Source organism: Girardinichthys multiradiatus, chromosome 7, assembly GCF_021462225.1.
Source record: "Girardinichthys multiradiatus isolate DD_20200921_A chromosome 7, DD_fGirMul_XY1, whole genome shotgun sequence".
Lineage (NCBI taxonomy): Eukaryota > Metazoa > Chordata > Actinopteri > Cyprinodontiformes > Goodeidae > Girardinichthys > Girardinichthys multiradiatus.
In genome coordinates, this window is record NC_061800.1 from 41050613 (window position 1) to 41077172 (window position 26560).

The following is a 26560-nucleotide window of genomic DNA, read 5'->3' on the forward strand; positions in this document are numbered from 1 at the left end:
CTTTTAATTATGCTTTAATAGTGTTCAACAATATGACAGCAAGAAAAACCAAATATTTCATATAAGGTCAAATTTGATTATCTAAAATTATTCTTTATTTTCCGCTGCTCCTGCGGCTCCTGGATGGGTTGCAGGAGGAACTGTGACCCGATCCAGAGGCTGCAGGTTCAGCAGAACTGGAGCAAAACCACAAAGGAGCGTCTTCGGCCTTGGACTGTGAGGTAAGTCGTCCACTCCTGACGGTGGATCCTCCTGTGGACTCAGTGAGAACCACAGCTGGCCTGACGCTGCGTGTTTTCCCGTGTAGCGAACAGATGCCCTCTGCTCTGGCCGCTTGAAGCACGCAGGATGTTGTTGTGCTGCGTCATTATGATCCAGCTGCTGATGTTTTTCCTTCTGTTATGTTTTGCTCCTGCTTTTCTGGACTGTTACAGTTTGTTAAGCTGTGTCCTCACTGTTAACAGCAGCAGGTTTGTCATGTCAGCCTCCGCTCTGATGAGATTATTTATCCTCCCTGTTCATTTGCACAGAGTGCCTCTGACTGCGTATTTACGCACTCGAAGCCTTTACGCTTCTCTTTACGCTTCTCTCTTACGAATCTGGGGTTACATAACCCCAGATTCTATGAGAATAGACACAGCCATTTAAGGTCTGGGGTTTACTGGTTCCTAAAGGCTGAAGAAAAAACGTCTTCTTTGGGAACCGCTTGTCCGGTCTCATCATTTATACTGAGACCGGGGTGAGCCCCACTCAGCAGGTAACAGGAGGAATAAACATAGTGGTCAAAATACACAAACAGAGACTCTAAAGGGCAAGTTTTAAAGAGGAAACAGGAGGAAGGAGGGTTCTGGACTAAACACCCAATATATCAAGACCCTAAAAACGCCCCTTGAGTACGCACCAATATTATAGTTTGACAAAATTGAGTATGTGTGACGCAACACCCCCACGGTCCCCCCACCTCTAAAATAAATCTGGCGTCGCTGCCCTAAACCTAGTTGTGCCACCCTTAGCAGCAAAAGCTAACATCAAGAGTTTGTGATAACTGGGAATGGGTCTTTAATCTCACTACTGACAAATTTTGGCCCAGTTTCCTTTGCAAAAATGTTTTACATCAGTCATATTGGAGAGTTTTCGAGTCTGAACGCTGTGTTTACGGTCATACTACAGAATGTGAATTAGATTTAAATCCAGACTTTGGCTAAGCTACTCCAAAACTTAATTTTGGTTGTTTGGAGTCTTCAGAGGTGGCCTTGCTACTGAGCTTTGGTTCATTGTCTTGCTGCAGAACCAAAGTGTGATTGGGTTTAAGGTCCTTTTCTCCAGTTGTGAATTGTAGTTCTGGCTTGATTCCCAGTCTTAGAAATGGCTTTGTAACCTTTTCCAGACTGGTAGGTGACAATGACACACTTTTTTTAGCTACTGTTTTCGACTTATGTAGATGATGTGTAGCTTTTAGAAATTGTTAAGCCAACAGAGAGGCTTTATTTAAGTTATTAATTATGTCTGCAAGTTGGGTAACAATCAGGCCTGGATTTGGCTTGTGAAACTGAACTCGGCTTTCTAAGAATTGTGGTTTAATCACAGTTCATTAACAACGAGGGCACTTACTTTTTTTACATATCCATGTCGATTTGAATAGCTTTTTTCTATTTTTTAATAAAATCATCATTTCAAACAGCTTTTTGCATTTAATCAGGTTATTTTTTGTCGATTATTAAAATCAATTTGATGATTGTAAACAACATTCAAAAAAAAAAAAGAAAAAAAAAAGCAAAACCAAAAGAAATCTTTAAGGGGGAAACAGCAACATTTTCTGCCCTTGATAGATTATTGGCATGGAAAGTGGATACTCAGGAGAGCCAACATAAAACTGATTGGAGACAAGAAAAAGCAAATCTTAAAGCTCCAAACTATAATCAGTAAGAATGAGGTTACTGCTGTAAAGATGACTGCTAAAAAGCAACAGTACTCCAGTCAGGCTGACACGGCAGATCCTTTTGCAAAGCGCTTAGATGACACCTTGTGTTATCTGGTGTGGGATTGCCCCAGATTGAGAGAACATTCATCGATAGCTGTTAAAACTGTATGTACCCCTTAGATTTTTCATATTTTTCTATGTTACAAGCACCAAATGTTATGTTATTTTACTGGGTTGTATGATGAACCAACAAAAAGAAGCACATAATTGTAAAGCTGGATTTTACAGTCATACTATATTCATAAATCATCTTTCCCAAGAATATTATTCCAGATTTGTTTCATAGTTTCCTCTGGTAAAACTCAGTCTAGCAATCTGGCTTCTTCCTTGCAAACCTTTCATGAAGGTCAAACTTGTGCAGTCTCTTTCTGACTATACAGGCATGAACTTTCTTACTAACAGTAGCAAAAACCTGCTGTAGGTCCATTTTAGGGGAGTTTGCTTTCAGCGTGAATTTGCTTTGACAGCCTGGGCATATTTGTCAGATGTTTTAAATGTATTAATTATTTTTGGAAGAGTGATTTGGTTGATGTCAAATTGTTTCGAGACTTCTATAGACATCTTACCAGACCAAATGCTGCAAGAGCCTTCTTTTTGAAGGCCTCAGACAGCTATTTTCATCTCACAGTTGTGCTATGACTTCAGCACTTAGGGGTACAACAAAGTAAATGTCTGAGGTTTAATTAGGGCTAAAGGTTAAGCAACAATATTGTCATCGTGTTCAACTAATACGTCTGTCTGTAATTGTAGCCATTTTTTGATTTAAAAGAGTTTCCTTTTTGGATTTTCAAATGTTTTCCTCACCAGAACTGGTAATTCTATTGTATATTGATTTTTTATGTTAAATACCCACATGTCCAAATATGTTAGAAAAACACAAAGGCTGTTGGAGGGTTCCTACACGACAGCATACAATCAAGTTTATCTTTTCAATAGAATATAAAAATACCCTGCAGTGACTGCCTGTTTTATAACATTTTTGGGAGTGTCTTTAAAATGTCAACAGCAATTTCAGGAAGGTAGCTATTTACAGTACACAAGAAAGGTCAAAATCATCTGGGCGCCAGCATAACATTCAGATTAGTCTGATTGTGAGCACTTCTCATTTGCTGGAAAAAAATCTCATGAATATTCACAGCAAAAATAAACACGTACTGATATTAGAGAACTGTGGGGTAAATTCTTCCTGCAGATTATGGTTATTCTGACAAACTATATGATGTTGAACCCTAACTCTGATCACATGAGTTTCCCTGTTCAAATAATCTGTAATATTTGATGTTTAATCCCAGGAGCTACTATTAGAGTAACAAATTATTTTTACATTTCAGTGTTTACCTTGTAATTCTATGTTTAAACAGACTACTAACTCAAGTAGTGACGTAATCATAACAGTCAGTCATTTTCTATACTGCTTCTTCCATAGTGGGTCGCGGGGAAGCTGGTGCCTCCAGCAGTCTATGGGCGAGAGGCGGGGTTCACCCTGGACAGGTCACCAGTCCATCGCAGGGCAACACACAAACAACCATGCACACACTCATTCACACACCTAAGGGCAATTTAGAGTGACCTAACAGCGCTTTGAGTGCCTTGTTGCTGAAAAGCGCTATATAAATAAACTTGAGTTGACTTGACTTAACAGCCATCTCTTTAGACTGTGGGAGGAAGCTGGAGTACCCGGTGAAAACCCACGCATGCAGGGGGAGAACATGCAAACTACATGCAGAAAGACCCCGGCCAGGAGTCGAACCCAGGACCTTCTTGCTGCAAGGCAACAGTGCTACCAACTGCAGCCTGTAATTATAACATGAAATGTTAATATTAACTCAGGTTTTAGGAGCGTCTCATAAATGCCTCCACTGATTGCAATAAAATTAATTTTATCTTCAAGCAGATATTCACCTTCCTTTTGATGATGTTAACTATTTTTACTGTTGTACAAAGACACTGCAGGAGGGCTTTCAATGACAAATCATTTAACAGATTAATGACACAGCAAGTCTGGCAGGCCAAATAAAAGCATTTATTGACGCATCATAAATTAGCAGATATCTGATTTATGATGCAGTCCAGAGGATTTCACTGAGGACTATTTTTAAAATTTCAAACCTTTACACAGCTTTTATGTTGCTGAAGAAAAACCTAAAATCTGCTTGCTGATGTTCTACATTGTGCCTCAGTTACCACCAAATACATCTTGCATTCATTAGTACCATGCACTTTTTGGTAACTGTAGCTGTTGTTATATATGCTTCTTTATGTGTGGAAGCACTCTTCAAGTATGTAGTATTCCCTTGATCTTTCTTTATCTCCTCTATTCTTTTCTCCTTCTCTCCCTTTTCCTTTTAGCCCGACCTCTCTGGCTTTCTCTGTTTGTTTTTTTTCATTTCCATCCCTCAGTCCATTGCAATTGAAATGATCCCAAAAGCACAATAAAGTTTATTTAATATATATCAAGCAGAGCATTATAGTGTTAGCTGTAATGCTCCACTTGTGAAAGTAAATCTGCTGGGCTTCTTCTCAGCACTCAGACAACAATTCTGCCAGACAGGGCACATTTAAAAATAAATAAATAAAAAGACATATAAAGGTTTCAACCCCCTTAAAGAAATCCAGATCTATCTGAAGAAATGTGACCCGAGAGCTTGATGCTGCCATCACCAAATTTCACTGTGGGTTCTTTTAAATCACAATGTTGTCTTTGTGCCAATCATATGAGTCTTGGAAAAGTTTCAGCCAATCTGGCTGATTTTTCTTAATAAAAGACCCCACTTACCAGAATAAACATATATAAAGATTACACTAAATTAGTTTTCACATGTACCGAGAGGACAACCTGAACTTGTTGGAAATTCCAGCAGCTCATTCAACATTGCTCTCAGCCTACTGGCAGCCTGTCTGACCAGTTTCTATGAATCCTTTTCACCCAGTTTGGAGCAACATGCAGTTTTTGCAATCTTGCTGAATGTCAGATTGTTTCAACTTATTGATGACTATCTTCAACGTATCTTCATGGTAAATATATTATAAATAGCTTGTACATTTATGCAACCTGGTTACCGCAGCTTTTTTTTCTTTTCCTATACTTATTTTGAGATATCGTTAGCCTCATAGCATAATTGGCTGAGTCATATAAGCCAAAATATGACTTAGGCAGTTATGATGCTAACGATATGTTCCTTTTGAAGTTAAACTGAACAGGATGTATGTATTAAATGTGAAAATAGTTCTGAATTGTCATGGTTTCAATTTTAAATCACAAATAGCTTGCTTACGCATTAAAAGGAACGTGTACACCTTTTAGTTCAAAGGCATATCCCTATCTGTACTAAACCTGATCTCCCATATTTCTGCCACTCTGTAATTAGACTGTAAATGGGACCAAATTCCCTTCCCTTTCACAGTTTTGAACATGGTCAGGTATTAAATCCTTTGAAATTTAACAATACAATAGATTGTTAAATCCTGTCATTTCTCACTTTAGTCAATTTTATTTCCAGTGGTGTTGTGTGTTTCTTAAAAAAAGCAGAAAACAGAAGGGAAAGTTAGTTGGTTCCAAAGACCAAAAACCTTTACAGCCATAGCCCATTTCATTCATACAGCCTTCATGTTTGACACAAAGACATATGTCATGACATAAAGAATATGATTTAGGCCATTAGTAAAGGAGGAACAGAAAACACATCTCTGCAGGTGAAGAACTACCTCCACAAGTCCAAAGTGACTGTTCCTGGCTGACCTTGGCTTGAATCCATTTGGTAATTTATTGCATGAACTGCCAATGAATGACGATGCTAGAAGGCCTTCAAACCTAAAGGAACTTAAAAGCTTTACCAGAGAACGGCTGCAGGCTGTTACCCAGCAAAATAATCTGATCCCCACCACATGCAGGAGGTAGGGTCCAGATTTGGGGCAACAAGCTGGTACTCACTGACAAGCCTTTGCATAAGACCTGGCTTCAGGGTGAGGTCCTGATGTCTTTGATCTGGGCAATATAATTGCATCATTTACTGGGTTTATCATAACGATTGTTAAATGCATTTCTTGGCTCCAGTTCTAGGGCCTATGCTTACATCATGCAGTGATACATAATGGACAACATGCTTGACGTATGCAGCACCGTTCAGGGTCTGTGAGAAACCCCTCCACAACAATAGGAAGAAATCCTGCAGCATGGAGCCAAATTTGATTTTTTTTAAGGTTTGTTTCTAGTTTTCTGACCTTTACTCAGGCGCTGGACACAACAAATTTAACTTAGTTATTAATTTATGGTCTTGCTTCTGACACAAGAAAGAGAAAGCACAATCTCCATTCCTGCGCATTACTTTATCTCCTTTATGACTTTTATTTCTTGTGATTAAGTTATAAAAACTGTTATCTTTAATGTAGCCCACTCTGTTACTGTAGAGCTAATAAAGATTGACAGAGGAGACTCCATCAACACTCCAATACAAGCCAATATATTACAATATATTACTAGTTATAAGTCAAAATCTGCCATTAATTATACTTTTAAAACATCTTTCAAGAGATGTTTTAAAAGCTCAAGGCCCGTGAGCCACATTTGGCACACAATACAATTGTATCCGCCCATAAGATGTTTTATAATTGACATTAATGGCCAACTCGTACAGTGCTCATACCAGTCACTCTGCATATCCCACAATTCAGAGTAACAGCTGTTGGTGGCTCATGACAGGAGTCTGCAAGCAGATGATGGCAAAAGTCAGAAACAGAAACTTTTTTCATTGCCAGGCAATGATGAACCAAGGTAAGAAGCATGACTCCAAACTGCTGGAATGCTCTGCGTGTTCGCTGCAGTGCAAACAACTCTTCTCGCTGATGAAGACCAAAAAGATGGTGCACATAAACCAGCTCACCAGTTCACACACCAAAACAATGCCATGTATCATCTCCAGACAATATGATGCAAGGAGCAGAAAAAAACAAACTTTTTAAATTTTCCCTGCTTGAAAAAGATATTTCTGTATTTTTATTTTGTTAGCAATGTTAGCATATTTTTTTGTAAATCCGTTCACTTTCAACACTCCCATCAGCGCTGACAGGATTTGGCATGGGTTTTATTGTTTTGCCTTTTAAACAGTTATTGCATGGTCAGAAACACACAGCAACACTGAAAACTGCCAGATATCAAAAATGTAGGTTGTTTTGGAAAAACGGGCAGAAGCACTCACTATCATAAAGCGCATCATGTTTTTAGGCGCATGGTGAGTAGAACAGGACTTTAATAAGTTTTTAACAGAAACAGCTGGATGAAGAGAGACTGAAGGCCGCTGAGGGAGGGTGGCCAATTAACACAGATGATCAGGGAGTTTAGGGAGGCAACAGAAAACATCTAAGTGAACACAAATACGTAAACAATGAAACTAGAAAATAAACAGGAAGGAACCAGATCAAAAAATCAAGGGAAGTAACAACTACCTAAACACCAGAATGAATCTAATTTGAAACATAAATAACAGGAGTGCAGAAAAAGTAAGCAGAACTCAAACTCAAAACCCCTAACACAGGCAGATCATGATTGTCACTCACTGCACATTTTTAGAAGTTTTACAGCCCTCCAAAAAAAAATCTAAAATAAATCCAGATGGAATTTAGTGAATATAGGTTTGGTCATGAGAGGGTTAAACACCAAAATGTTATTCTTTCATAAAATGTGGACTCGTTTTTCACCACATTATTAGACAGTATCTTTTATTGTATAAAATAAATAACTTTTATTTTGGCTACTTAATTATATGATTGTCTAAGGGAAGACGAAGAGGTGGAACAAAGTGCTTTACATACATATTTGCCAATTTTGATTGTATTTATGGGATCAAAATAAAACAATAAAATAAATTGTTTTAACTGTATAGGACATTCATTTGAAATATGAGATATTCATATGAAAACCACAGATATGGACTAATAATACTGATACAAGCTTGCAGAGATATAACATTCTGAATCAAATATTGGGGACAAAATGGAGTAAGAGTTAATAAAGCAGAGGGAAATTTTCTTCTCCATCAGGATATTGACAATAAATAAACATTGAAAATTTCAGTAATAAGAATCACAGGTCTGTACAAGCTGCTAAATTCTGATTTCTGCAAGAAAGTGTTAAAGAAAAAAAAAATCTGCTAGTTTCAAAAGTCATATCCTGCATAGAAAAATGATTTGCAAGAAAGAAAAATGAATTGTGAAATTCCTGTCCAGGGTGAACCCCGCCTCTCGCCCAGAGAGTGCTGGAGATAGACACCAACTTCCCCGCGACCCACTATGGAAGAAGCGGTATAGAAAATAACTGACTGACTGATTTATGAAATTTTCTATTAGCCAGTTGCGCACACATATAGGTCCTTCTCAAAATATTAGCATATTGTGATAAAGTTAATTATTTTCCATAATGTCATGATGAAAATTTAACATTCATATATTTTAGATTCATTGCACACTAACTGAAATATTTCAGGTCTTTTATTGTCTTAATACGGATGATTTTGGCATACAGCTCATGAAAACCCAAAATTCCTATCTCACAAAATTAGCATATCATTAAAAGGGTCTCTAAACGAGCTATGAACCTAATCATCTGAATCAACGAGTTAACTCTAAACACCTGCAAAAGATTCCTGAGGCCTTTAAAACTCCCAGCCTGGTTCATCACTCAAAACCCCAATCATGAGTAAGACTGCCGACCTGACTGCTGTCCAGAAGGCCACTATTGACACCCTCAAGCAAGAGGGTAAGACACAGAAAGAAATTTCTGAACCAATAGGCTGTTCCCAGAGTGCTGTATCAAGGCACCTCAGTGGGAAGTCTGTGGGAAGGAAAAAGTGTGGCAGAAAACGCTGCACAACAAGAAGAGGTGACCGGACCCTGAGGAAGATTGTGGAAAAGGGCCGATTCCAGACCTTGGGGGACCTGCGGAAGCAGTGGACTGAGTCTGGAGTAGAAACATCCAGGCGTGTGCAGGAAATGGGCTACAGGTGCCGCATTCCCCAGGTCAAGCCACTTTTGAACCAGAAACAGCGGCAGAAGCACCTGACCTGGGCTACAGAGAAGCAGCACTGGACTGTTGCTCAGTGGTCCAAAGTACTTTTTTTGGATGAAAGCAAATTCTGCATGTCATTCGGAAATCAAGGTGCCAGAGTCTGGAGGAAGACTGGGGAGAAGGAAATGCCAAAAGTCCAGTGTCAAGTACCCACAGTCAGTGATGGTCTGGGGTGCCGTGTCAGCTGCTGGTGTTGGTCCACTGTGTTTTATCAAGGGCAGGGTCAATGCAACTAGCTATCAGGAGATTTTGGAGCACTTCATGCTTCCATCTGCTGAAAAGCTTTATGGAGATGAAGATTTCATTTTTCAGCACGACCTGGCACCTGCTCACAGTGCCAAAACCACTGGTAAATGGTTTACTGACCATGGTATCACTGTGCTCAATTCTCCTGCCAACTCTCCTGACCTGAACCCCATAGAGAATCTGTGGGATATTGTGAAGAGAACGTTGAGAGACTCAAGACCCAACACTCTGGATGAGCTAAAGGCCGCTATCGAAGCATCCTGGGCCTCCATAAGACCTCAGCAGTGCCACAGGCTGATTGCCTCCATGCCACGCCGCATTGAAGCAGTCATTTCTGCCAAAGGATTCCCGACCAAGTATTGAGTGCATAACTGTACATGATTATTTGAAGGTTGACTGTTTTTTGTATTAAAGACACTTTTCTTTTATTGGTCGGAGGAAATATGCTAATTTTGTGAGATAGGAATTTTGGGTTTTCATGAGCTGTATGCCAAAATCATCCGTATTAAGACAATAAAAGACCTGAAATATTTCAGTCAGTGTGCAATGAATCTAAAATATATGAATGTTAAATTTTCATCATTACATTATGGAAAATAATGAACTTTATCACAATATGCTAATATTTTGAGAAGGACTTGTATGTGTGGGTCCACAAGTGAGTGTGCAAGTGTGTTTGAGGACATAATTATTGTTGGTGCAAGAAGAGGGGCTCCCCATGAAAGAGGTTGGAAACCAATAGCTTACTAATACAGGTTCTCACACAGACGGCCTGTCTGCTAAAGCTGAATGCCGGCTGTCCACACATTTACTATTGCGTTGGAGGAAAGTGCTGCGGCTCCTTCTGCATGAAATATCCAAAGTTTGGCCTTGAAAAATACAAACATATTTGTATAAGATAGGGTGCTGGGAAGCTTTAGTCGATTCAACTTTAGCTTATGATTCAGAAAGCCATAATGTAATTATTCATAGATTATTAACGTAACACCTGCCCCCCTTCCTGCCCACCAATACTCCCAGTAGACAATTTAGTTCAATAAAACAAATGAAGATACAATACCTCAGACCAATTAAAAATTAATAAGAAGGGAATACAAATAATTGTGCATCACCAGCCCTGAAAACAAACTTGTAGACCTCTGCAGACTATGAACTAACAAACTGCTGACCTTATTCTCAAGTTAACAATGAGTGCAAGATCTTTTTCTTCACCTGTAACCTAAACAAAATCTTTAGCAAGCTGCCATTACTGTGCTCCATTATAGGTCGTCCATGACTCTCACTCACTGCTCCCATTTGGAGAACACAACATGGCAGACACCGAACATGACAGTTAGAGCGACAAGATCCAGTAGGAATGCCTTTCCGTTCATCATGTTACAGCTGTCCCAGTTGCTAGTGATAGTATCACCTTGTTTTAAGGATGTTGGTAAACTTGTTTGGAGGTGTGGAGATCTCAGTTTCAGTAAAAAAAACAAAAGGCAGGATGTTTTGACTCCACAGCCAAAAGCCCTTTCGCTCTATGACTTGGGATGGTTGCATATCCCTCGCTGTTAAAGTTGCACTTTATCTCTTTGATTAATTCCTAGATTTTTTACTCCTTTGTGTTCAAACGTTTCTCTATGTGTGTGTGTTTATGTGTAATTCGTTTGTAATTACTTTTGCCTTTTTAGGGGTATATATATACCCCTAAAATATATATATATATATATATACACCCTGGTAAATATGTTTAATGTATGTGTTTAGCATGAATCATATAGTCCTAGATTTTTACTGGGTAAATATCTGAGTATCTATTGGTTTGTTTACCTTTGTGCTAAATTCATATGCTTCTATTTTAGGCCAAACTTGCTTCTATTTTCCAAATTTTTGTGACATTATCAATTATTTTCAGTGTCCGTACCAAAGATTTAGCCTAACGTTAAAATGTAGAAAAAGGAATAAAATAATAATTACTTTAGAAAAGCTTTGTTTCTAAACTTTTCTCTATGTGTGTGTGTATGTGTGTGTGTCTTTGTGTGGGTAGGTGTGTGTGAGAGAGACAGAGAAGGCAACAGCCTTTCCTTTATATAATCAGTTTAATTCTATGTCAACCATGTAATGTCAATAAAGGCATTTAGTTCAAATCATTTTAATTCAGTTCAGTTTAATAACTTTGTAATTACTTTTGCCTTTTTAGGGGTGTTTGCCTTTTGTCCCACAAAAACTGAAGGAATAAAGCTACATTTTTTCTTTACTATTTCCTGAGAATTTTAAAACATTTAAAAATGTAACCACTGACTTCAGAATTCCATCTTCACTACAAATAGACAAATCTATAGATGTGTTTACATTTGTGCTAAATTCATATGCTTCTGTTTTAGGGCAAACTTGCTTCTGTTTTCCTAATTTTTCTGACATTATCAATTATTTCCGGTGTCCGTACAAAAGATTTAGCCTAACGTTAAAATATGGAAAAGGGAATAAAACAATAATCACTTTAGAAAAGGCTTTGATTTGATGAACATTTTTAATATCTTGCATTTCATTTTATTAAAATAATAATAATAACAATAATAATAATAACCACCCTTGCATATCTACACCCTTGTTGTGCATGTCATAATTTTTTTTCTTTCACATTCTGTATATGCTATTACATATATACAAAAATAAATAAAAAACAAAAATTAAAACATTCAATTCAGTTCAACATGTGTTTATTTAACCTAAGTCATTAATTCATTTTTTAATCTGATGTAAGTGACAAATCAAAGTCTCCCTTGGCCTGCGTCACTTTTATCTTAGTTACCATGAACTTTGGGTGTGTGGTAAATGGTTATTAAAACTATAATCTTACTTATAAAACACTGCCTTTATTACTATACTGCTAATAAACCTAGAGCAAAAAAAAACAAAACACCAATCTTCACCCAAACACGGTTACAAAACAGCGTAACTTTAATATTTTACCTTGCCATGCTGATTATAGATACGTAGTGCAATAAAACTTATATAAAAACATGTCAAAATTATTTTTTTCTAGAGTTAGAAGGACGTAACTGGTTCTAGCTGTCCACAAAAGGAATGACATATATATTTAGTTTATTTTCACATTGAAACCCCCTATATTTTGTAAATTATGACTGGGAAACAGAGACTGTGCCCAAAACCTTATCAAAAGGACTAAAATGACATAACTAATGTCTTTAGACATACAAATATAAGCAGAACAATGTGTGCAAGAGATCAACAACAAAGCAAACTGTCTGAACTACTTTCAATCCTATAGTAGAGTATCCTATGTTTTCCATACAATTACCATAAAATAATTATTCTCTAAATTTGATTACTTGAAAAACTCTTTGACATAATTAATAGCCTAAAGGTTTTCCACAAGGCAGTTTCAAATAATCTTCCATAGCCTTTTATTGAAAAGTGTAAATTTCCACTTCTCTAGCTTCTTTTCATTTTCAGCTGTGCTGCAGTGCTAACTCTAGCATATACATAAGCAGGAAGAATGGATGGAAATTAGGTTGTGTTATTTCTGTCCTCTATATTTGTACTGCCTATACCTCCTCCTAGGTTGGTATAGAACAGTTGCTACAGTTGTGTTTTATTAAGTTGTGTTCAGGTTGTGAAATTTACATAGCGGAATATTTAAGAAGCAAAGCTAATTTTGTATGATAAACCGAATCAGTGGCACCACTTTTTCTGAGACCTTTTTTCCTGATGATTTTTTGTCTGATTACTTTTCTCTAATAAAATTTTTCTAATAACTTTTTTCTGATAATGTCCTAAAATGTACACCGTATAGCAGTCATCCCTTCCCAAATCCTGTGGTCCAGGGCCTAGATCAAGTCTTTATAGTTTTTTTCAAGAGGAATAAAGCTGACCATTGCTGCCAATGTTTATTTTTTTATACATAATGTATATTTTCTGCATGGAATGTGCATGCTGCCATCTTTTCTATGATGCTCTCATACCAAGCACTTCACTACCGACAAAAGTCCTAAGGCTAATCAAGTAGTGCTCTCTTGAAATGAGGTGCTGCTGCTATCATTGCTATTTGATTAAGATTTGAATAGATTCAGTTACATTTTTGCTGGAAAATTGGTCAAGTCGTTGCAGACTTTTAATGGTTAATAAATATTAAGGCAACTTTAATAGATGCCATGTACATTCTTAAAAAATAGAAGGTAAGAAAACCTGAGTTGTGTTATTCAGGCACAAAGGGATTTAAAGTGCCTTGCAAAACAAAAAAAGAACCACTTTTTATTAAAATAAAATAAATGCATTAAAATAATGAAGAAATGCATGAAAAATACCTGAAAAATGAATAAGCGGAACAGCTCATGGCTAAACACTAACCTGATCAACTGATTAAACTGGACTTTTAGTTTTACAGGAACAGTAAAGTTTGTAGACCTGATTAAAAAGGGCAACAGTTTCAGCACATGTCATGTTTTCCGTTGACTCCATGATTAGTTCCTAGGAACATCAGGTAAACAGATCTCTGATCAACTGAAGGGTCTGGGTGGTTCATACCTAAAAAGCCATTCTAAAATGCTCATTGAGCATTCAGTGTCTTATAAAACAATAAGACATTAAGATATTTCCATTTGTTTATATGTCATATACACCTCCCTTGTGCTACAAATCAGGTGAATGGAGCAACATTTGAGCAAATTCATATTGTACAAGTGAAATTCTGCTATTATTTAATAGAAAAATGTAAAACCAGGTGGTAAGAAAGAAAAAGTTAAATAACTACCAGGGGTTGCAAATCCAACCCAATGATTAAGTAACCATCAGCAACCAGCAGCAAGTGTAAAAGCAAACTTTTTCAAACTATTTTAAAGGATAGGTGTTCATAAAACACACCTCCAGCGGATGCCATCAGTCACTTAAAATTAATGAAACTATTACCATTTCTTTAAATGCAGAAAGAAAACTGTATCAGTACTGTCCCAAACCTTTAACTAGAAGATAATTTCGCATGCTGAAGTCAGACCATGAGTTTTTCCAAGAAAATAAAATCCTTTAACAATGCAAGCTACCTAAACACTGCAGTCATCAGTATTGCAAAGGTTAATAATAGAAAAATCTGAAAAAGATTGAACAAGTATGCCTTTCTTTAGGGTATGTTTACAAAGACCAAACCTCGAGTCCATTTAAACGAAGTCCATCCATCCATTGTCTACGTCTGCTTAACCTTGCAGGGTTGTGGTGGAGCTGGTGGCAAAGTGTCAAAAGCCAAATACATACCACACTATATGAACTATGAAGCATGGCGAAGGTGGCTGATGTTTATGTTTTTTCCAGGCCAAAGTAGCTTGGTTCGAACATTCAAAGGACAATGATTGCTTACACAACTCCACAATAAAAGGGCTGAAGAAGAAGAAAAAAAACAAGGCATTGTAACGGTCCAGCATAAGTCCAGGGCTTAATCCTATAATTAGTGCTGTAAAAAACTACAAATTATTAAAAATAGATAAAAACACAATGAATGCAAGCAACATTTTATAGGAGAGTGGCTGAAACGCAGCTCCAGCATGACTTAATAAGCAGAAAACCATTGCTTTGAGTTATTGTTGGTATAAAGGACTCTTCAAATGTTTAAATGTTCAATACTTACATTGTTTTCCAAAAATGTTTATTGTTAAGTCTAATTTTGGCAAATAAGAACATTTACAGTTACTCATCTAAGGTTGTGTTCGTATAGTTTTAAAAGCTGGGAGTGACAGCTCTTTTTTGAATTCTGTCTTTATATGTTATACCCTAAAACTGAAAGATGTTTTACTTCTAAATAAATGTAATCCATTCATTGTGAACAGACATAAACCATTAGTGTAGAAGCAAAGCTTGATGGTTGTATAACTCTAATGTTCTTCTAGGCATATGCTGCATTACTTCATGAATGTTCCTTTTAACAGGTACTTATTGTATTCACCTTAGAAGACCTTCAGCCATGGTTACATGAACAGGAGGCTTTTTTACACGTGTGCATTCAGTGTTCCTGAGGATATCACACGTGTGCAATAAAACACTAAGGTGAGATAACGTCTATTTCATAACCAACATGAGGCTGCCATAGAAGAATAGATGAGATTATTGGCTTTAAATAGCTGTACAATCAGAGGAAATCCCCAGTGCATCTTTTCGGAGCACAATGGAGAAGATGTGGTGGCTTGGGTGTTTGTGTTTTCTGTGCATCCAAGGAAGTCAAGGTACCCCAGTCAGGTAAGAGGGACAGTTTAAGTAAAATAATTACTGATGTCACAGATGCATTTTCCTTCTTATTCTTATTTTATCATGTCATTTTTTTTAAAGTGATGCGGCACATTTCAAGACCATGAAAGAGTTTGGTAACAGTTATGAGAAGATCTTGCATAAGTCTGGTGCCCAAACCACTGAAGAAAGAGATATTTTCCTCACTAAAGCATTCCCTGCAGGCTTCCAATGGGCAACATCCACAGAGTCTTTCAAGGTTGAAGGTGCATGGGCAGCAGATGGGAAAGGAGAGACCATCTGGGATCGATTTGGTCATGAAGGCCAAGCCTTTAATGATCAGACTGCTGACAGAGCTTCTGACAGTTACAGAAAGGTTGACATAGATGTCTACCTCCTGCGAGGGCTTGGAGTCAACTCCTACCAGTTTTCAATCTCCTGGGCACGTGTTTTCCCCTCAGGTCACAGAGAGAGCCAGTCTAATGAAGGGGTTCGCTACTATGACAATCTGATCGATGCTCTTATTGAATCTGGCATACAGCCCGTTGTTACTCTCTACCATTGGGATCTGCCTCAGGCTCTCCAAGACAATGGTGGGTGGACCAACCCTTCCATCATTGGAGCTTTCAAGGACTATGCCGACTTCTGCTTCAGTAGATTTGGAAGCAGAGTCAAGAACTGGAACACATTCAGTAGCCCCTGGGTGGTGAGCCATGCTGGGTATGGCACTGGTGAACATGCTCCTGGAGTAAAAGACTATGTGACTGCTTCCTATCAGGTAAACATAGTGATACTACCACAATACAAAAGTTTAAAACTTAAACTTTAAAATTAGTTTAAGCTATTTCCCTTCATTTTTTATTCTTGCTGTTACAGGTCACTCATAATATGCTGAAATCTCATGCAGAAGCATGGCATGTTTACAATGACTATTACAGAAAGACACAGGGAGGGAAAGTGGGCATTGCATTAAACTCTGACTGGGCACAACCCACTGATGCCACCAAACCTGAAGACGTGGCAGCTGCAGAGCGCTACCTCCAGTTTATGCTAGGCTGGTTTGCTCATCCCATATTCATAGATGGAGACTATCCTGCAGTTCTCAAAACTCAGATTGAAAAGAAAAGAAATGAGTGTCCCGGATCTGTGCCAGCAGTACTACCAGCTTTCACGGCTGAAGAGAAGGCTAGGATAAAGGGAACATCTGACTTTTTTGGTTTAAATCATTATACTTCCCGTTTGGTTAGCAGCAGTGTTGGTGGGTGCAACCCTGGTCCTGATGGAGTTGGAGACTTCCAGGCAAAAGTGGACCCCTCATGGCCGGCTACAGCATCAGACTGGATCTACTCAGTGCCTTCAGGACTAAGATCACTTCTGAACTACATTAAAGCAGAATATTTAAAAGCTAACAATGTGCCCATTTACATAACTGGGAATGGCATGCCGACCGAATACAGTGGGGACACCCTCAATGACACCAGCAGAATAGAGTACATGAAGGGTTACATCAATGAAGCCTTGAAAGGTCAGTGGTTTTAATGCATGCAATATGTGGCATCTTTCAGGAGAATGAAACCAACTATAAAATTGTTGTTAAAATTGTTCTCATTTTACAGCAATTGATCAAGATGGAATAGACGTTCAGCGATTCACAGTACAGTCACTCATGGATGGATTTGAGGGAAACCAAGGCTACAGTGAAAGATTTGGTCTTCACCATGTTAACTTTGAAGATGGATACAGACCGAGAACACCAAAACAATCGGCCTATTTTTTCGCTCAGATCATCGAGCAAAATGGTTTTGCTTCACGTAAACAAGATAATTTTGAAGGTTTGAAATTACCACAAGTGCGCCGTTCCACCCCACTGCCACCCTCAGAGGTTCCATCAGCATCAAAGGTTGTCTGGGAAAAATTTACGCCACAGAAAAAATTCGATAGACAAATGTATCACTATGGCCAATTCCCACTAGATTTCTCCTGGGGAGTTTCATCTTCAGCTTACCAGATTGAGGGTGGATGGAATCAAGATGGGAAGGGACCCAGTGTGTGGGATACATTCACTCAGAAGCCGGGTAGTGGTATTCCTGAAGATGGTATTGGCAATGTTGCCTGCGACAGTTACAATAGACTTGATGAAGACCTCTACATGCTGCGAGCAATGAAGGTAAAGTCATACAGATTTTCTTTGTCTTGGTCCAGAATCTTTCCCAATGGTCGGCGTGAATCCCTGAACCAGAAGGGTGTGGACTATTATAGCAGACTTATTGATGGCCTCTTGGCACATGACATCACCCCGATGGTCACAATTTATCATTGGGACCTCCCACAAGCTCTACAAGACATCGGTGGCTGGCAGACTGCGGAGATGATTGACATTTTTAATGATTATTGTGACTTCTGCTTCGCCACCTTTGGCAACAGAGTAAAATTCTGGATGACCATGAATGACCCTCAGGGGCTTGCATGGCTAGGATATGGACTAGGACAGATCCCACCAAACATTAAAGAACCAGGAACAGCACCATACCAAGTTGCACACAACCTTATAAAAGCTCATGCCAAGGCATACCACACATATGACGACAAGTATCGTCTTTCTCAAGGAGGCCTAGTATCAATTGCCCTCAATGCTGAATGGGTTGAACCTAAAGATATCAATGTCCCTCGTGAAATTGTTGCTGCTGACCGTGCAATGCAGTTCCTGGTGGGTTGGTTCGCCCATCCAATTTTCAAGAACGGGGACTATCCAGAGGCCATGAAAGCCCAAGTTTTAGTCAAAAGTGAACTCCAAGGTCTTCCACAGTCAAGACTCCCTTCTTTCACAGAGGAGGAAAAGAACTTTATTAAAGGAACTGCTGACATATTCTGTGTAAATCACTACACCACTAGAATAGTGAGCCATGTTACAGGTGCAATTACTCCACAGTCCTATCTAAATGACTGGGACTTTGTAGAAGAGGAGATAGTGGATCAACCGACTACACCAATCCATTTGACAAGAGCTGTATCATTTGGCATAAGAAGGGTTCTCAACTGGATCAAGGAAGAATATGGAGATCCAGATATTTACATCACTGAAAGTTCAATTTCTAGTACCAGGGACTTCACTTGGGACGATGTTGATAGAGTCTTTTTTTATAAAACCTACATTGATGAGGCTCTAAAAGGTACACTAATATAAAAAATGCAGGTTGTATATTGTTCTGTCTTGATCATTTGTAACTAATTTGTGTTTGTTTTTTATATCTATCTTAACAGCATATGAACTAGATGGAGTCAAGGTGAAAGGCTACGCAACATATCTCATGGATTCCTTTCAGTTCTTTTATGGCTACATCTTTGGGTTTGGGCTGCACCACATAGACTTCACCAGCCCCCACCGACCAAGATCTCCCAAGTTTTCAGCTCATGTCTACTACAATATTATGAAGGATAATGGTTTCCCATTAACAGAAGATGAAAAGATGTTATATGGAGAGTTCAAAAAGGATTTCATATGGAGTAGTGCAACAGCATCATACCAGGTAAACTAGTTGCTATGAAAATAGAGGATCTAAATGTCTTTGTCATTTATTGTCAAAACAATCTAAGTTCAGGGCAGGTTAAACCTCCAGACTAAGCTGCTTGTATTCAGCTGGTTTCAGCAAGTTGTTTGGTCATGACTAGCGTTTTTGTTTCCTTTTCTGTGGGTGAATCAACATTAATGGAAAAGTGTTGTGAAAGTGTAGCAAAGTCACACCATGTTGCTGTTAAACAGGGTGTACCATTAGTTTAAAACACAAATGATGACAGCTTTTACATTTTAAAGTGGTCTAGAGCATCTTATATTAACTTAAAGTGAGGTCAGCATCAGTTAGTGTACACATCAGTCTCTGTATATTCTCTAAGAGTCGTGCTGTAGACACTTTGCATGACAACATTTCCATTAATGACAGAGGTTAAAAGCTCAAATCTATAAAAAAAAAAACAGAGCAATTTTGCTGTAATATGATTAGGGTTCCTACATGTTGATGTCTTAATCCTTGGTTTTAGTTAGTAAAATGGATGAACTGCAAGGTTGTTTTCAAAGCAAATATATTTGGATTTAAAAAAGGGCCTTACATCTTCTGTGCTTCTCTTCTGGCTAATACCTAAAAGAGTTAGCTGAATTTTCTTCTTTTGTTAGCTTAACATGTTATAGTGTGTATTTAGGATTCAGGCACTGGATTTCAAGTCACAGTCTGTAAGATAAAAGTTTACCAATTTTGGTCACCAGAGTGGTGCATCTCTAGGGTATATTTTTAATTTCTTCTTTGAGGCATTTTAAAAGCAATTAATGGTAATAAGAACATCTTCCCCAAAACTTACAGTTGATCTTAATCGCACATATATTACAAATTAGGTTTTCCAGTCTTAATCCTTGTTTTTGCATCCACCTAAAGAAAAAGAAATCCCATCCAACAATTCTGGAACAAGAAATTAGAAATACCGTCTGTTCTGACTTTCCTTTTATACAGATTGAAGGGGCATGGAGAGCAGATGGAAAAGGTCTCAGCATCTGGGACAAGTTCACACATACTCCCGGAAAAATATTTGAGCATGACACTGGAGACATTGCCTGTAACAGTTACAATAAGATGGAAGATGACATTGCTGCACTGAAGAAAGTTAAGGTGTCTCACTATCGCTTCTCCATATCCTGGCCAAGGGTGCTACCTGATGGTACTACCAAATACATTAATCAGGCTGGTCTCAATTACTATCAGAAACTGTTGGACACCCTTATTGCTGCAAACATTGAGCCTCAAGTAAGCATTTTTTTCCTTTCTCAAAAAACCAATCAATATGGAAACCTGTGTTATGTGTTTTACCAACTATTTTTCTTTTGGATCAGGTCACTTTGTACCACTGGGATCTCCCACAAGCTCTACAGGATGTTGGAGGTTGGGAAAATGAGACCATCATTGAAAGATTCAAGGATTACGCAGATGTCCTCTTTAAGAATCTTGGTCCCAAAGTGAAACTTTGGATTACTTTCAATGAGCCGTACATAATAACAGTATTAGGCCATGTCCAAGGAGCACATGCCCCAGGTATGTAAAAAGTTCTTAACTGGAATACTACTCTCTGATGAGCATGCTAGAAGTCAGAACCATAGCATTTTCTCTAATACAGAACTCCTAAGGAAGAAAATGTGCTACATTTACTAACAGAATTTTTAGATAACATTTACACAAGAAAATCTGCATCATTGAATTTTATTATGTGTTTTCCAGGTTTTAATGACCGACCAGATACTCTGCCATACATCGTGAGTCACAACATAATCAAAGCCCATGCAGAGGCCTGGCATGTCTACAATGACAAATATCGAGCCTCACAGAACGGAATGGTCGCCATCACAGTAAACTCGGACTGGGCAGAGCCAAGAAACCCTTACAAGCAAGAGGACTATGAAGCTGCACGAAATGTGGTTGAGGTATACATTGTCCTATCACTATTTAACACAAAACCTTGTGTGGTGTCGCTAACGTTTGCTTTGTGTCAAACTTTGTCTACAGTTTTATCTTGGCTTGTTTGCTCATCCCATTTTTAATGGTGACTACAGCCCACTGGTGAAGAAATCTGTTCTAGAGCAAAGTCTTGCAGGTGGTTTGCCAAAATCCAGGTAAGATCTTTGGCTAAATTTGAAAATGCTTTGCTTATAGTTTGTTTGTCACAAATGAATCGCTATGTAGGTTCTTACTTTTATTTTCCACTGATTACACCCACTGCTGTTTTTTTATTTTACAATTTCTTCTTGAATTTCTCATTTTAAGGCTGCCTGAGTTTACGCCTGAGGAAATTAAGCGAATTAACGGCACATATGACTATTTTGGATTAAACCATTACTGCAGTGTCTTGGCATTCCCTGTAGACTTTGGGGATACTCAGCACTTTGAGGCAGACAGGTAAGGCCCTTGGCTTTACTATAAAGCAATTTTAAAAGCCAACATTATGTTGAAATCATGACTTAAAATACTTTTATGACATTTTATGAAACATTCATGTTAAATGTGTCCATGTTTTTAATTTAAACTTAAATTATTCACTTGTCACAGGGGTGTGGTGGTTATTAGTGATCGTACCTGGTTGGAAACAGGTTCCAGCTGGCTAAGGATGACACCATTTGGCCTGCGCAGATTGTTGAAATTCATTAAGGATGAGTACAGAAATCCACCCATAATCATCACTGAGAATGGCGTCTCTGAAAATGGACCAGTTGATCTGAATGATGTTCACAGGATATACTTTTATGAAAAGTACATCAACCAAGTGCTGAAAGGTATCAAATAAACTTCATGTTATAGACAGTGTATAAGATGAGAGCAAAACTGTGGCTAAAAGAAAATCCATTCTAGTATTCTTCAAATGTACAAACTAGGAAACTTACATACATGAATACCTAATACCAGTTTGAGTGCTTAATTGAGTTTTCTTTCTGATGCAGCTTATTTGCTTGATGAGGTGAATATGATTGGCTACACTGCTTGGTCGCTGCTGGACAACCTGGAATGGGCTGTTGGCTATACGGAGAGATTTGGACTTTTCTACGTCAATCGCACAGACCCCGATCTGCCTCGAACTCCCAAAGCCTCCGTGTCCTTTTACTCTTCTCTCATCAGCTGTAACGGGTTTCCTGACCCAGCATCTGGACCTCACGAGTGTTGGAACCCTAAGTCTGAGCCTGAAGGTAAGCAGATTCAGCTTTTAGAACGTAATTAGATGGAGTTGCTGTGATTTCAGGTCAGATCAAAGATTCCTTAAAATAAAAATAAAAAAAATAATTTGGACATATCTGCCTTTGACTGAGACACTTAGGGTGCAGCAGATTGAGACAATAGGAGCCAGCAACTTTACTAGCTTAGCTAGCTTAGCTAATTTTTCAGAATTAGCAAAAATCTGTTTCAACTGTTTTAGATTGCGTTGTTAAAAATGTAAAGTTTAGATGAATTTTACTGTTAGCCTGTTAAATATTGTTAATAAAACTGTCTATCTTTTTCCCTCAGCAAAAAAAGAGCCGATCCCAGCAATCAACAATGAGAGATTTCAGGGTGTGAAGCTCTCTGAGAAAACGGAAGAAAAGAAAACTGAGAATGTAGAGTTAGAGAGGAAATTCTGATTGCAGCTTCCCTTACATCTTTAATGCAGACACAAACATGTCAACTTCATATTTAAATTTAAAGGAAGTAGACAGAGACTGCTAACAGTATGTTATGGTTGTACTATATTTGAAAATATAAATGTAATATGTAATAATTGTATATAAACAGAGAGAAAAGCTTAATGCTTGCTGGGAGGTTTCTGGGTATGATTTTCATCATTTGAGATGCCGAGACCAGACCCAGTTTACATTTGCAGTGCTGTTTGTGCTACTTGAACAACTTTTGTGCTTCTTTGAAATGAAATGTTCTTGCAGAAAAATATTAAGCTGACTCAAGTCAATAACTGATTAAATCAAAATATTTTTTTTAATGATACATGTTGGTCCTGTGTAAAGCTTTATACTGGCTCTACCTGTTATCATGGTGAAATGTTATTGTATCTACTAGATTAAAGTAATTCATGACTTGTGAAATATTTACCATCATATTACGATCAGTGTTTTACTTCCTAAAAAGACAACTTTTTAATTCATTGTCATTGTAACTTATTATTAAGAACCATATTGCCAATCTTTGTGAGACATATACTGAAATTGATATGTGCTGTGAAACTTCTATTCAATAAACATTATAATGAACCATGTTGTTTATGCTTATATTTAAAGTTGTGGTGTTGTGTTCTACTTCATTTACATTTACCTTTTGATTCATTCTAAAATAACCTTCGACTGTTCCTTTTTACTACTCCAAGTAAGTTCTGAATCCTGCTGATTATTCTTCTTCGTCAGTTTCCTCTAATTCTTGGTACTTCATTACTTTTTGTGCTTGCTTTCTTGATTAACAGCTTGTTGGCCAAATGATTACTAAAAAATTAAGTTTGCTGGTCAAATTGGACTTTTCAAAACAGAGAGAAATAATTTCACATACTCAACAATGGAAAGAAAACTAGAATCAACAGGCATGGCAGATGTAAGAACTCGGTACAAAAAATGTAGAAGGAGCAACAAGATATGTGGAAGATCCACTGGGATGCAGAGTGAAGAAGTTGTTACTTCATAATAAAAACAGCTTGTCCGATTTATTAAATAGAAAAAACAAATTTCCTTTTTAATAACCTCATAAGAAATTCATAATTTCAAATTGAAGGATGTTAAAATGCTGGTAAATCCAGCAGATGGCAGCAAAGACATCTAGTATGTCAGCTGCAGTAGGGCCTAAATAATTATTAGCTAGATCTCTGACAGTGCTATCAGACTATGGCTTCATACGTTTACTGTGGTCCTACACTATCTTTAGATTTAATTCCTAAAATTTCACACTGCTGTCTCCTGGGTGTGTTGGTCCCCTTCCATCTTAAACACAGCTGAAGGGGATAATAAGATGTTTGCATCCATGACACAAAATCAACCAACCAGGTAATACTGAGGAACAAACAATGTGCGTTACCATGGCCACGTATGCAAGAATAATGCAGAAAGCAAGTATCAAAATAAGTAATTAAAGCAAAATGGGATGGTTTTCAAATAAAATTTAAAGGACTAAGCTTATAACAGTTGCCAAGTAACAACTGTAGTCCGCTTGAGCTGTTGCACATCACTGCTTGGTGTTGTGGGCAGGAAGCTAGCTGACATACTATTGCAAACATACTTTTATTAACCCCTTTCTATTTATGGGTTAAACCGTGACAACAGCCACTTTAGGTCAAGCAGTGTACTTCAGATACACAATTTTAGGGGGTACAATAGGGGTTCCCAAGCTTTTTCTTCAAAAGTCCAAATCTGATTTATCAGATAAAAGGTCCTGAACAACCAGTAAAGAGCAAATCTCATTTAATAAATGTGCATTCAGCCTAAAGGTAGAACAAATGGCAATTTATTCCTACAGTTGTTTGTTTCAAACCTCTACTGATATAATTTTTCCACATCAAACATAATGAAACCTTTTTATAATTTTATACCAAATTTTAAATTGGCCAACTTTTTTTCTTGCCTCTACAGTGCCTTTCTTTACACCCAAGAATAAATAGACAAACTGAACTTAAAGGGAATTAAGAGACTGTTATCAAACTGAAACCAAAAGCATAAACCTGTTAAGAAAAACGAGTTCTTGAGCAAACTGTCTCAACCCAACACCCTATAAAATATATTTGCACATTTTCTCACGTGCGCAAGTGCATGACTCCCAGTAGCCTTCACAGGAGAGAATCAGAGTGAATATCTAGATATGAACAACTCATAGGTCTCATAATCTCATAAATGGATATGTATACTTTTTTGTGCCTTCATTCTTTCTTTTGCAGTAACAAAAAAACAAAAGTGATTTTCTGAGCAACATTCGACCTTTAAGGCCTTAAAAATATTTTGTTTAAATGATTCTAAAATGGTGATTAACATCACAGAGTCAAGGGTCCCACATAGTCGGGCGTACTGTGAGAAGTGCAGACTTTGTGCGTACTATCATGGGAAGCCAACGGTGCCACAAGATCCCATTTTTACGACATGTATGATTAAAAGGTCATACAAAAAAAAAAAAAAAAACAACAACATTGTTTAATACCTCAGAATGCCGTAAAATATGGGGAACATACCATCAAAATGCTGTGTTTTACACTGTTTTAAGACCACAATCTGAACGCCTATTTTTACGTCGTTGTGCTAACATAAAAATGCCTTTTTAAGAACACCTTCTGAATGCTGCATTTTACTGCGCTTTTCTGGTCATTGGACGTCACTTTTTACGTGACACCAGGCGTTTAATAACCTGAATAAGCGTTTTTTTTTTTTTTTTTTTTTTTGTCTTGCTGCGTCATGTTTTGGTAAATTCTGCAGAACTCTGCCCGAACATTTTTTCGTCCACTCAATTATAACTTCAGTCACCACACTAATTCATTACAGATCAACTGTGCTGCAAAGAGATTCTATCTATTGTTTGGCGGACCTCTATATTTTGCAGCACTCAGTGTCAGTCTTTCATCTCATTATTCATCTTGATATCTTTAAAGTCCAACATAGCAAAGTAAATACATTATACTTGAGTCTGACACGAGAAAAACCGACATGCGTTTTTGAAGTCCGAATAGTATCTGTAGTACTTTTCTACCACCACCAGAGGGCATTCACACGGAAGCTATATTCTACAGATAATTATCCCAAATTTATTTAAATTAAAACATGTTAACCTGTTATTATTTCTCTTTGGTGGTTTTAATCTGCTTAAATTAAGGAAATTAAATGAGATACGCTGTGATCTTCTGTTGTTTTTGTTTAAAATTATCATACATGTTTCAAGTGGGGACAAAAGTCAGTTGGGATTTTCCTGAGAATAAAGTGGGGTGGACCTCCTTGTAACTGTTGAGTACAATGTATGCCACTGTTGTATTCTTTTGAGTTGGCACTACTTTGTAGAGTGGAAGATTACACACTATTGTAAAAGGTAATAAAGGCGGAGCTTCCCCGCGTTCGAGTCTCAGTGCGTGTTCGAACCAGAACGGGGCAGTGTGGCTACCATTTCAACAACAGAAAATGTCTCCTGTGTCTTATGTATCGGAGTAAGTTAGACACCTGAGAAGATGTCTACACAAGCTGCAGATGATGGGGAAGACTCTGTAGCTCCTTGGTTGAATAATGAGAGACCCGCTGCAAGAGAGTCAACAGGTTATGGGCCCAGACAAGTTCCAAGTACAACGATACATGAAAGGGGTCTGCCGCTGCGGTTTGACGGAGACGAAGCATGCTATCACATCTGGGAAGCAAGCTTTTTAGCGTACTTGAAAACCATTGGCCTCAAAGACGTCATCCTGGGACGTGAGTTAGCAGCGGAGGCTAATGCACCAGAGGCTGAGGAAATCGGTAGGAAAAATGATATGGCTTACGCAGAATTGTGTAGTTGTTTGGACGACAAGACGCTAACGCTAATCCTCTGTGAAGCACCTGA

The 26560-nt window shown here is 37.9% G+C and overlaps 1 protein-coding gene across 1 annotated transcript; it reads left to right on the top strand.

Moving 5' to 3' along the window:
* Positions 1-15318: 15318 nt before the first annotated feature.
* LOC124870854 (lactase-phlorizin hydrolase-like) lies at positions 15319-23225 on the top strand. The gene is made up of 13 exons (XM_047369681.1): positions 15319-15512; positions 15603-16278; positions 16377-17025; positions 17117-18670; positions 18762-19027; positions 20000-20290; positions 20377-20575; positions 20759-20961; positions 21044-21150; positions 21302-21433; positions 21584-21807; positions 21973-22215; positions 22532-23225. Exons 1-13 carry the CDS (start codon positions 15442-15444, stop codon positions 22642-22644), a joined length of 4728 nt encoding a protein of 1575 aa, XP_047225637.1. The 5' UTR covers positions 15319-15441; the 3' UTR covers positions 22645-23225.
* Positions 23226-26560: the final 3335 nt, after the last annotated feature.